This window comes from Cynocephalus volans, chromosome 10, assembly GCF_027409185.1.
Source record: "Cynocephalus volans isolate mCynVol1 chromosome 10, mCynVol1.pri, whole genome shotgun sequence".
Lineage (NCBI taxonomy): Eukaryota > Metazoa > Chordata > Mammalia > Dermoptera > Cynocephalidae > Cynocephalus > Cynocephalus volans.
This window is the reverse complement of record NC_084469.1, coordinates 36,887,981-36,901,438: the sequence shown is the minus strand read 5'-3', so window position 1 is coordinate 36,901,438 and position 13,458 is coordinate 36,887,981. Positions and strand designations below refer to the sequence as shown.

Genomic DNA, 13,458 nt, shown 5'->3' with positions numbered 1-13,458 from the left:
CTATGATAACTGAGGATGCTAACCAGGCAGCCTGAATCTAGGATGGGAGACTCTCTTTAGTCCCAGTGCTCTGCTCACCATGCACAGCTGGCTTTTCCCCAGAAGCCTCTGCTCCATGCTCCAGAAATTAGGGCCCAGGCTCAAATTTGGCCAAGATGAAAGAGAACTGTTAAGTACTCTGAATTACCAAGTGGTACCAGCTCAATCTTGATTATTATTATTTTTTGGTACTTCAATTTATATAGAATATATGTGGGGGTCCAGGAATTTTTTTTTTTAGCACTATAAAGGTTTGGTTTTTTTCCATGTCACAGTCTAGTGCCATGGCAAAGCTCTGCTCCATGCAGTCATTCAGGGACCTAGGCTCCTTCTATGCTGTGGTTCAAGGAATTCTTATTTAGAGTTGGAATTCTGTCTATTCAGATCAGTGGGAAATGGCAATGTGCGATCATATGATCAAACACAAAGGCAGATATTGGTTCAGTCACCATCTAATGAGTCTCAGCATGATGACTATTAAATTCTGAATTTCCTGAGGACAGAAAGTATGGAAAAACCTGGCACCAACCATAGAGAAGGTGTTCAATGAATGCTAAATGAGGTACAAGAGAGTGGGGAAATGAGATTCCAGTGCTAGGTAAGCTCTGCATGGCAGGAGTTTTGATTCCATCAGTCTGAGTGGAGTCCAGGCTGGGTATTTTTTTAAACCTCCCTACATTGTCCTAATGTGCAGCCACTGTCTGGTCCTGGGCTCTCAACCTCAGCACTATTGATATTTTTGGCAGGATAGTTATTTGTTTGGGGGGCTGTTCTACACACTGTAGGATGCTGAGTAGCCTCCCTGGCCTGCACCCACTAGAAGCCAGTAGCAGTACTCTCCCCTCACCCTCAACCCCAGTTTGTGACATTTAAAAATGTCTCCAGACATGACCAAATGTCTTCAGGGGACAGAATCACCCCTGGCTGAGCACCACTGGTTTAGCCCAACTCTGATTTTATAGATGAAGAAACAGAAACCCAGAGAAGTCAACTCACTTGGCTACAGGGCACATCACAAACCAGTCACCATGGAGCCCAGGCTCCTGATTCCTAGACCAATTCCTTCCTCCTCATGGCATAGCCTTTCTTGTCCCGTTCATGTCAGGTAGGACACATAAATTCCACTCTCCTGGGAGCCCTGAAACCAGTGTATAGTATCAAAGAATCCTACAGCCATGCAGGTTGAAAGGCATCAGGTATAGCTCCCTATTATTCTGGACAGATTCTCTTCTTGGAAATTGATAGAGGTATACAATCCAAAGCCCTTCTCTGTGGTCCATGTCAGTGTTTTACCAGATCATGGTGAAATAAACCCATTTCCTCATGTCCAATCCCCTGTAGACACAGACAACAAAAATTTAGCAATGTTCTGTCTAAGACCTTTATAGACCTGAGGATGGTTGCAAAATGGTCTCCAGACATTCCTGTTGGCTTTCTTTAACTGGGGGGACAGAGGGATTAATGAAGTTCGGTGTCCAAGGAGAAACAGAGTTTACCAGGTAGATGTGGGGCCATCAGATGGGCATTCCAGGCAGAGGGACAGCGTGTACAAAGCATGGGAAGAGTGAACACTGCAGTGGATTTGGAGAACTTTGGGTTTGTAAAAGTAGAGCATAGAGTGCTTGTGGTTGGATGGGTAGACCAGAATGACAATGCTTACCACACTAAGGAGTTTGGAACCAGGCAATAGTGACCCATTAAAAAGTTAAAAGTAGGAGAGAGACATAATCAAATTTTACTCCAAAAAGATCACTCTGGCTGCAACACAGAAGATGGATTGCCAGGGGGCAGAATGAAGGAAGGGAGACTAAACAGAAGGCTTTTGCAGACATCTGCACAGGAAATCCCAAGGCTCTGAAGAAGAGCAGTGGCAGTGGGATTAAAAAGAAGGAGATGGCTTGGAGCAACATTTAGAGGGAGAATTGACAAGACTTAAAGCCTCAGTGGATGTCGTGGGGAGCAAGAGCTGGGAAGCTAGGAGGACATCAAGCTTCCTGGCTTGGGCATCTGGGTGGATGGATGGTGGGGTCATTGTTGGGTGGGGCGAGCAGGAGGAGGTTTGGAGAGGGAAATGAGGATCCCACTGTGAGCTAAGGTGACTGTGGTCCTTTCTGGGAGCAACCACAACTGGAGTTGTAAAGCAACAGCATGGAAAGATCATTATGTGCAAGGTGAGAAGAGAGAGCACATTCTCTTGCCCTGCTGGGAGGGTAAGTCACTCAGGAAGTAGGAAGCACCGAGAGAAACTAGCACGCGGGCCAGCCAGCCATGGAAGCCCAAAGCAGCAAAGTCCAGAGCAGTGGTTCCAGCCCTGGATGTGCATTAGAAACATTGAAAGCTTTTAAAACTACAACTGCCTGGGCCCCACTCCCAGAATTTCTGATGTCGTTGATCTGGGGTACTAAGCCACCATGCGGTTTCTAAAGCTCAGCAAGTTTTGAGAACCAGAGGTGTGGACAAAGAGCTTCACAAACTTTAATGTGCATCTAAAGCCTGCGGGTTTTGTTACAATGCAGATTCTGATTCATTAGGTCTGGAGGTTGGGCCCGAGAACCTGGGTTTATAACGAGCACTCAGGCGCTGCTGGTAGTCCTGGTGCTGCTGGCCCAAGGGCCACTCTTGCAAAGGTATAGCAACATGCTTTCAACCCTGGCTAAACATTACAATCCCAGGCCACTCCTGAGATCAGTGAAACACAAATGTCTAGGGCTGGGACTCTGGCAAAAAGAATTGTTAAGTTTTTTAAGGTACCCAGGTGAATCCAAGAGCAACCAAGTTTGAGAACCATTGATGTAGCTTCTAGACGATTGGAAGGTAAACACTAGGGACCCAGCTGGACCGAGCCTGAGCTCTACCCTAGGGCTGCTGGCCTCCATCCTGCCTCATTCTTCCCGGTTGGCAAGAACCTTCCAGTGCCCGGAGCATGGGTCACAAGTCACCACGTAGTTTGTCGAGAGCCTACCCTATGCTTGGGCAGCTGCCAGGAATGAACAGAACATGGGGCTTACAGAGGCAGCAAACAGATTTTAAACAAATATATAAAATGAAGTTTGCTGGGGCTGGAGCAGAAGACTGTACAGGATCCATGAAGGACAGGAAGGAAGGAGTGACTATGTCTACATCATGACGTGGGTATCCAGCACAGCAGCATGAAGAGGTGGATGCTTGACCCAAGAGGAGGAACGTGGTCACCAGGTGGGTAAGCAGGTGGAGGGAAGGAGCTGGAACCTGAGGAGAGTCTGAACCGAGGTACTGATATGTGAAAGAGCCTGCAGCAGTCAGTGCCCCAGGCGCACAGCTGGGCAGTGTGGCTGGAGAGGCTTGTGGAGAAGTGAGAGACGGGGTGGGGGGCTGAGGCCGGGTTCACGAGGCCATGCATGGGACATGTGCACTCAGACTTCCTCTGGAGCATTCGCTCTCAGCTCCACATGCAATGACTGGAGGGAAGATTCCAGCAGCAGGTGGCCACTTCGTAGGCTAGACATGATGCAGCCCTCGGGAGCAAGGGCCTCTCCACACTCTTGGTTTTCCGGCCATTTCCATGAACATTTTTCCCTCCGGGTCACACTCTGGTCTGAGCAGACAGTTGCCTTCTGTTATTGGCAAATACTGACAGTCATCTATAAAAACCAGCTTTTTTCTTTCACAACACCACAGATGCCAGGTTATTTACATAAAATGGCAAGACTGGACCGTGCAGCCACCCGTTGGAAGAGAGAGTGGGTGGAGCACAGAACACAGGACCGGACACCTGGTGGCACCAGAGATGGCTGTGCTGTGTGCAGGCAGGCAGGCTCTCTGTCTCCCTCATGGGTCTCACTAATCCTTCCTCCTGTTTGCTAACTCCCTGTCCCTTCTCTGAAACTTCTTTGACACATTCCATTCACATGCTGTCATCTAAAGGACCTTATGACTCTGGGTCAGCCATCCCTTCCCATCTCAAATACGCTGGGCCATGACGAATAAAGGCCCTTCCTCCTGGTCTCAGAGTAGCATCTATGTCTTGATTCTAACCCCCATCCCAGCTTTGGGTTAATGCTGATCAGACGTTTTCCTCCCCTGGAAGAAGCTCCCCTAGAGTCTTCCCGCTCCTGCTAATGGAGTTAAGACACGGCTGCTGGGCTCCTCCACGACTGAAGGCATCAGTGTCCGCAAGGCCTGTGCACATCACAGCTCCTCAGCACAGGACCCCAGAGCTGATTACGGACTCTTCACATAGTCCGAAGACCCAGAGAGAAGGAGGCTTACCACGTACCCCTGCAGTCAGGTCCTGAACCAGAACAAGGAGTTTCTAACTTCTCATTCAGCAGAAACGGCTCACGGTTCAGTTGCTTCTTCTCAAGGGATCAGAGAATGTGGGGGCTTGGGGGTGAGGACGTTCCTCACAGCTGCTGAGCCCAGAGGCAAAAGAGGGTGGGCGCATGGTCCTTACCGTTACACAAAGCAGGATGGGTCCTCGAATGATCCACCAGATGCTCTTATTTCCGTTGGTGGCCCAGCACCTAAGGGCAAAGAACAGGCAGCAGAAGACTCAGAAACACGATGAGGTCAAATGTCAATGCCTGGTGCCCTCTGGAAGAGGGGTGCTCCCCCCTCATCCTCACACTCTACCAGTCCTTCCCCTGAGGAGTGGGAGGGGGGGATGAGAGGACCAAGCTCCCTTCCTCTTAGTACTGGAACTGTTGACTTTCCCTATTACTCAATTGCTCTTCAGTGTTAACAGTCTGGAGTGCATATCCTTGCACATTTCTCTGCATGTTCATACAAACAAATTCTTAATTGTATAGGTTTTGTGGTGATTATTTGGAGGAAAAAATGGGATCGTATACACTGTTCAGCAACGGGCTTAAAACATGCCATTGAGATTCAGTCCCTGGAAGTCAAAAGAGACAAACTAACTTTTTTTTCTAGTAATCTCATAATATTCCATAAGATAGATATGCCACAATATGTTCAATGATTCCCATATTGATGGGCATTGAGAGGTTTTTTGGGTTTTGTCTGTTTGTTTGTTTTTGCTTTTTGTTTCCTCACTGTGAATGACGTTGCAATAATCATTCCAGTACTTACATCATTTCATACCCAGGGCCACACCGAAACAGCACCTTTGTGCTAATTTGCATGGGTAACTAAATTAATAAACTGATTCTTATAAGAAAAGCTTTGATTATTTTATCTTCATTCCCTTGCATTCTAGTTGGCCAAAATGGGAGGGGATGGATATTCTTTGGGGGAAGATGATGTAATTCCTTATATTTGGGTATATCTAGGGATCGCTGGCTCATGGAAAAGTAAAACCAGGTGAATTACCTACCCTGTGTTCTCCAAGTGTGCACGGGCAATTCCCCAGGGGGCGACAAATAGCACAGGGAAGGCTGGGGGGAAAACACACAGAAATGTAGTTAGGAGTTGGCCAAACCTGCCTGTCTTCCACCCTAGCCTGATGGGGCCAAGCATAGCTGGCTGACACTTATAAAAACCCAAACATCATAGAATCATGGACCATAAGAGCTGGAGAGACCTAGAGCAACAAAGGACCCATTCATTGTTTTACCATCAGAGAAATTAGGACCCAGAGAGGAGAAGGGATTTGCCACTTGTCACAAAGTGGCTTAGAGTAAATCTGAGGACATTAACCAAAATCTCCTGAATCATGAGCCTAGGTTATTTCCTCTGAATCCTGCAGTGTCAAACTCTCCAAGGGTTTGTGGAGCTAGGGGTTTCAGATCTTGGTCACAACTTTAAAAACTTCATTTTGAGGGCCAGCCCCTGGTTCACTTGGGAGAGTGTGGTGCTGATAACACCAAGGCCACAGGTTTGGATTCTTATATAGGGATGGTCCATTAGCTCACTTGGGAGAGCATGGTGCTGACAACACCAAGTCAAGGGTTAAGATCCCCTTACCAGTCATCTTTAAAAAAACAAACAAACAAAAAAAAACCCCCACTTCCTTTTGAAGTCTTGATGTCATGGACTGAATGTCTGTGTCCTCCCAAAATTCATGTGATGAAAACCCACCCCCAATGTGATGGTATTTGGAGATTGGAGATAGGGCTTTTGGAGGCAATTAGGTTTAGATGAGGTCATGAGGGTGAGATCCTCATGACAGAATTAATGCTCTTATAAAAAGAGACCAAAGTGCTTTCTTTCTCTCTACACACACAATGTGAAGATCCAGCAAGAAGGCAGCCATCTGCAAGCCAGGAAAAGAGCCCTCACCAGAACCTAACTACGCCAGACTTCCCAGCTTACAGAACTTTGAGGAATCAATGTTTGCTATTTAAGCCACACAGGTATTTTGTTATGGCATCCTGAGCAGACTAACAGTTAGTGACAGTATAGTTGGAACGTCGTTTAATTCCACCAAAGACCTTCTCAATTTTTGAACGTGTGCATTGGGTTTACAACACCTGTGCACACGTGTGCATGGGCATATGCACATGCATACACTCTTCTCTTCAGAACCTCTTGTCACTGAGGAATTATCTGTCCCAGAAGCCACCTTCCGGTTGAGTTTCTAATTCCAACTGAAAGGTCCATCAAGCTCCCAAGATCTGATGGGTCCCGGGGGAAGAGACTGAGAGTTGGGTCACTCACCCCAACCCACCAGCAGGTATCGGCGCCATAACCGCCTTTCAGGAAGTACTGTGGGCTTCAGCAGTGCATGGAGGTAAAGACCTTCAACCAGCAGCCATAGGTGATTGGCACCCACGAAGTAGTGCAGGAGAACCTGGACTGAGCGGCAGGAAGTGGACACCTGCAGAGGACAGGACACCTGAGGGTGAGTCCAGGCTCTCCATTGGATCCCAAGCAGGTGGAGTAGGGCCTCCCCAGGCACACCCCGTCTCTCTTTACTCCCCTCTTTACCAGACCCTTGCTGACCATCTCAGAGAAGTGAGCAATAACATGAAAATGTGAAGGAAGGAGGGCTTCATGTAGGCTTTAAAGACCAGCTTCTTCCTTAATATTCTAGACATTTTTAGACAAACAGAAACAGAGAGAATTCATCAGCAGCAACTGTCCTAACAGAAACACTAAAGGCTGTGTTCTCTAACTTCCATTCGATAAGCTAGAAATCAATAACTAAAACATATTCATATGACTGGAAAATTAGGAAACAGACTTCTGAGTAACCTGTGGATCAAAGAAGAAATTATAACAGAAATTAGAAATTATTTCTAAACTGAATGCAAGGAAAATACTGCCAACCAAAACTTGTGGTATGCAGCTAATACCAAGCCTAGCATGAAACTGATAGCCTTAAATGCATCTAATAAAAAAGGAAAAGGCTGAAAATTAATTATCTTAAACATCAGGTCAAAAATGTTAGAATACCAAATTAAACCCGTCAAAAAATTATATGGAAGGAAATAATAAAGATAAAAGCAGAATTAATAAAACAGAGAACATAAAACAGAGAGGAACAACATCAAAAGTTTGCTCTTTGAAGTCCAATAAAATTGAGAAACTTCTGGCAAGGATGATCAAAGGGTGGAAAAAGAGAGTGAATATATAAATAATCAATATCAGGAATAAAAATGAAAATACCATTACAGATCCAGTAGGCCTTACATAGATCCGAAGAAAATATCATGAACAATGTTATGTCAATAAATTTGAAAAGTTAGATGAAATAGACACATTCCTAGAAAAATTCATTACTACAGCTGACACCAAAAGAAATGGAAAATCTGAATCTGATTTATAAGTAAGCCATCATTCCATAATTTAAAATTTTCCAAAAGGAAAACTCTGAGTTCACATGGCTTCACTGGAACAAGCTATCAAACATTTAAGGAAGAAATAATACCAATCTTAAATAAATTCTTCCAGAGAATAGTAAAATAGGAAACAAGTTCTGATTTGTTTTAAGAGGTCAGCACAAACACAGCACCATATTAGCAAACTGAATCCAGCAGTATAGGAGAAAGAATAATATATCAAAATCTAGTTGGATTTTTGCAGGAATGCAAGGTTAGTTTAAGAAGTCACAGTACTGTATTTTAGCAGAGTAAGGGAAAAACCATCTCAATAGATGCACATTTCAATGTGGAAAAGCTTTGCTGCTTTAAAAAACAGTAATTGTAAAAAAGGTTGCTCTGGTCCAGTTTTTCATCTGCAGATGAAGACATTTCCCACACAAGAGCATACAGCAACTCGGGGAACCCTCTGCTTCTGGTTTCCTTTACCAGGCCCACTCCTCCTCTCCCCGGCGCCACCCGCCTGTCCTCTGATACCCGGTACTGACACATTGGGTGAGAGAGCCAATTTCAATAGTGGGGAAGGGGATTACCTCTGCCAGATAGGACATCCATCCATCCTCGCTGTCGGGCCTCTTGGAGTAAGAGTTGTGGAAGACGGCGTCCTTCACCAGTACAGCCAGGGCTCTCAGGATGAAAGAAGCAAACAAGTTCATGTGGATGTAGTTGCGTGTGCAGTGAAGTTTTCTGTGCGAGGAGAAAAGTGCCTTCCCTCAGTAAAGAACAGCTCAGACCAACAGGTCTACGCCTCACACGCCTGTGTATCTTTCATTAAAGTCAGAGGTTCATCGTGTAGGCTGCAGAGCTGGACTTCTGGGTTATGGGATCTTACTTCTCTGTGCCTCAGTTTCCTCATCTGTAAAATGTGGGTAATAATAGCTATCACCTATGTAACACGTTCAGCAGGCCAGGCCATGTTCCAAGCCATTTGCACATTCATGTACTTATGGGTAGTCTTACTCCTCACCAGCAGTGGAGAAGCAGGCACTATGATTACACTGATTTTATAAACGGGAGAATTAAAGCAGAAGGGTTCAGGTACCTGTCGAAATTCCCAGAGCAGTAAGAGGTAGAGCTGAGGTTCAGACCCAAAAACTCTGAGGCCAAAATACTGCTCTCCAAAGCTCTGCTGCCTCTGTATATGAGAACACGTACCTTGGAGGGTTGTAGGATGATTGAATCAGTTAATTTGTGTAAAGTGCATGTAATGTGTGCCCAGAAAAATATCAGCTCTCATTACCTCTCCCTCATCCCCCCCGGAGCTTCCTGCAGGCTCTTGTCATACCAGCTGATGTGACACTGTGTGTCCTTGTTCTCTCTAGCTGAAAGGACCATTTTCTACTATGCTCTCTGTGCAGAACATGTGCAGTCTTACTTTGCTTTTGAACTATCATTAGGTTTTTAATTTCCAAAAAGGACTTGAGCCAGGTCGTCATGTTTTATGGTATATGCATTCTTCTCTCTAACTAGAATGGGAGCTATTTAAGGGCAGGTACTAGGCCTGGCTCTCTCCAGAGCCTGAGGCAAAACACACAACTGGTTGACTGAGGCTAAGCTGAAGTTACTTCCTGCAGTGCTGGGCAGTTATTTCCTCCTGGCTTGGTTCTGGGAATTTGGAAAGTACATGAAAGAAGGATGCAACAGATAGTCGGAACAAACTGTGGAATTCTCTCCATGGCTCACAAATTGCTTTCCCAATGGGGTAGGTGGTCATGACTCTGCTTTGGGAGCTATAGGACATCCTGGGATTGAAGGGTCAAATGAGGCCAGACCTGGGGCTAGCAGAGCCTGGTGGGGAACTGCTTTGGAACCAGCATCTAGGTCTCTGGTCTCCTGCAACTGTGTTGAATGCTCATTCTTCCAGGTTATACTCATTTAAGTTGCTCAATGGTCCAAGACCAAGAGATAGCCTTGGAGGGGCTCCTTAGTGGGTCCATAAGTATCTCACTTGGGTGATTTCTAAAAATGTGATTTAGTCAAATGCACTCAGGTTTTGGATTCTGGAAAACAGTACAAAGGAGTGGAAATGCTCAGACCCTTGACTGCTTGGTTGTGATCCTGGTCCCATCACCCACCAGCTGTGTGATCCTGGGCATGTTACTTCATGTCCATATTTCAGTTAACTTACTTACAAAATGGGATATCAATAATAATGCTAACCTCTAGTATTAGGATTAATCCTAATTTGAATTAGGATGCGATTTAAATGACTTAATGAACGTAAAGTGCATAGGAGGAAGTACGTACATAATTGATAGCTAATTGGAACCCAAGGGCCCTGGATTAAAACCCCAGCTCTGCCACTCATTTGCTTGCCTTGGAGAAATTCCTTAATCTCTTCTGTAAAACTAATGCCTCTGATGGAGTTGTGGTAAACTGTAGTAATAATAGGTGTGTTTAGGGATTTAGACCAGGGCCAAGCACAGATGGTATTTAAACCAGAGAGCTGACGGAAGAGTTAGGAGTCCCAGATTCAACTCTAGCTGTGCAGTGAGCTGGTTTTATGGCCAGGGTGCCTCAATGCCTCTCACTGGAACTTTGAGATCCCTTTCTTCCCCTTCATCTACAAAATGGGACGGATGGACCCCACAGTTTCTCAGGTGGCTTCCAGATCTGATGATCCATATCAACCAGCCCAGTCTCCACTGCCTTCTAGAGGTAGCCAATGAGCAAATTACACGATACAGTGGTCCCCCCTTAATCACAAGTTTCTCTTCCGTGGTTTCAGTTACTCACAGTCAACCTCAGTACAAAAACATTCACTGGAAAATTCCAGAAGTAAACAATTCGTAAGTTTTCAATTGCATGCTGTTCTGAGTAGCAGGATGAAATCTTGTGCCGTCCCTCTCTGTCCCTTCTTCATCACAAGAAGAAGGGCAAATACAGTATAATAAGATACTTTGAGAGAGAGACCACATTCACATAACTTTTATTGCAATGTATTATTATAATTGTTCTATTTTATCATTGTTGTTAGTCTCTTAGTGTGCCTAATTTATAAATTAAATTTAACATAGGTAGGTATGTATAGGAAAAAACATAGCACATACAGGGTTCAGTACTATCTGCAGTTTCAGGCATCCAAAGCGGGCCTGCGGATAAGGGAGACTACTGTACATGCCTGAACACATGTTGGCAGAAGTTCCACTCACCGAAGAAACAAGAGGAGGGTGAAAGCCAGGAAGAGGGAGATAAGGGAGAAGCAGTATCCCACGGTGTACATCAGCTGCAATGTTGACAGCAAACCATAATGATCCACCTGAATAGAGGAAGAGAAGACATGATGACCACCAAGCCAGGGGGCTATAGCCTGCAGCCCCCAGCTCCATGCCCAGGGCCACCAAGGGTCTAGGCATGGACTGAGATGTCCCCTGATCTCCCAACATCTTTTTAAAGCTTTCCTTCCCTATCCTTATTGACATCCAAGTAGGGTAGCTTACACTGCTCTTGCACATGTCAGAGGCCAAGGAGCCTCAGTGACTGAAGAGCCCACAATGGGTCTCACCCCCATGACTGGACCCATAGCTCAGCATTGATACACCAAGAGTCACAATATCATAAAGGAATTGAGTCTGTCCAGGACAAGAGGGTACCTTGGGAATGAGGACAGGCTCTTTGCTCCTGGGACTGCTGTCCCTGGAGTCTATGAGTCCTTCTCTCTAGAGTATGGGGTCAGATTTCTGTCTGGATGTGTCCCTCCTAAAGTAACTTTTCATAAATGACCTCTTGGAAGAAGACCCAATAGAACAGTGGAATATTTTCTGAGTCCCCAGATAGCCTGATTGTGAACAGAAGATAATTTACTGGAAATTCTGTGTTATTAAGTGTGATTTTCCAGTGGAGTCCCACCTTCTCATTCAACCCATCATGCATATCACTGTCAAGATTATGTTTCTTGGGCTGGTCAGTTAGCTCAGGTGGTTAGAGCACCATGTTGATAACACCAAGTTCAACAGTTCAGTTCCCCATACCAGCCAGCCATCAAAACAAAAGGATTATGTTTCTCAATATCTTTTTGTACAAGAACCCACAGTAAATACTTATTACTTGCTAAATTATGTCTTGAACTTCTGTGCATAACTTATTTTTCAGCTTTTTTGAAGTATAATTGATGTATAATAAATTTTACATATTTAAAGTATAAAATGATGAATTTAGACAAATGAATATACCTTTGGTTCTTTCACCATAATCAAAATAATGAACATTTCCATCACCTCCTAGAAGTTTCCTCATGACCCTCTGTCCATCTTTTGTCAAATATATCCCTATATGTTTCATACTTTTAATGCTATTGTAAATGGTATTGTTTTCTTAACTTTAATTTTCAATTGTTCATTGCCAGTAAATAGAAACACAATTGACTTTTGTATTTGATCTGTATCCTGTAACCTTACTAAACTCACTTATTAGTATAGTGATGCTTTGTGTAGATGACTTGGGATTTTCTATAGATGATTATGCTATGTGTGAATACTAACATTTTCACTTCTTTTCTCCCCCAAACTCTATGCCTTTTAATTATTTTTCTTGCCTTATTGCTCTGGCTAGGACCTCTAGTACATTGTTGTGTAGAAGTGGAGACAGTGAACTCATTACCTTGTTAAAGATATTGGGGGGAAACATTCACTCCTTCACCAATTAGTATGATGTTAGCTGCAAGGTTTTGAAGATGCACTTTTATATATATTTCCTGTGGCTGATGTAACAGATTACCACAAACTTGGTAGCTTAAAACAACATGATTTATAGTCTTACAATTCTGGAAGTCAGAAGTCCAAAATCAGTTTCACTGGTCTAAAATCAAATTGTCAACCAGCCAGCATTCTTGCTAAAGTCTCCATGAAAGAAGCTGTTTCTTTGCTCAGGACCCCTTCCTCAGTCTTCAAAGCCAGCAGGGTAGCATCTTCTCTCCTGTCTGACCTGTGCTCCCATCCTTACATCTTCTCTCTCTGACCCTAATTCCACTGCCATTTTCTTATAAGGACACTTATGATTACATTGGGCTTACCTGGATAATCCAGGATAATTTCCCTATCTCGAGATCTTTAGTTTACTCACACCTAAAAAAGTCCCTTTTATATATAAAGTAAACATTCACAGGTTCTGGAGATTAGGACATGAACATTTTGGGGAGGTTATTATTCAACCTATCATGCATCTTCTGTTTTTAGCAGGCAGAGAATTTTTTGTCATAAATGGAGGTTGGATTTTGTCAGATGCTTTGCCCTAATTTACTGAGATGATCACAGAGTTTGTCTTTTGGGGGTTGTTTTATATGTGTGTGTGAGTGTATGTGTGTGTGTGTGTGTGTGTGGTGGGGTTTTTTGTTTGTTTGTTTGTTTTTTGGTGACTAGCTGGTGCTGGGATCCAAACTATGTATGACCTTGGTCATGGCTGCATGCTAACCAACCGAGCTAACTGGCCAGCCCCTTTTTTAGTCTATTAATATGGTGAATTACATTGATTAATTTCAGATGTTAAACCAACATTGCATTCTTGGTTTAACCACACTTGATCATGATATATTATTCCTTTAACATATTTCTGGATTCAATTTGCTAAAATTTTTCCAAGAATTTTTGTTCCATGTTCATGAGGGATATTGGTCTGTAGTTTTATTTTCTTGTAATGTAATGTCTTTGTCTGTTCTTGGTAT

The 13,458-nt window shown here is 44.1% G+C and overlaps 1 protein-coding gene across 1 annotated transcript in view; it reads right to left on the bottom strand.

Moving 5' to 3' along the window:
• GLP2R (glucagon like peptide 2 receptor) overlaps positions 1 to 13,458 on the bottom strand; it is a 70,032-nt gene that overhangs the window by 21,140 nt on the left and 35,434 nt on the right. Inside the window, exons 5-9 of the mRNA XM_063112912.1 lie at positions 10,952 to 11,058; positions 8,333 to 8,486; positions 6,637 to 6,796; positions 5,354 to 5,414; positions 4,472 to 4,541 (exon numbers count right to left, since the gene is read on the bottom strand). Of these exons, the coding sequence (XP_062968982.1) occupies positions 4,472 to 4,541; positions 5,354 to 5,414; positions 6,637 to 6,796; positions 8,333 to 8,486; positions 10,952 to 11,058 (552 nt within the window). The remainder of the gene's footprint in view (positions 1 to 4,471; positions 4,542 to 5,353; positions 5,415 to 6,636; positions 6,797 to 8,332; positions 8,487 to 10,951; positions 11,059 to 13,458) is intronic.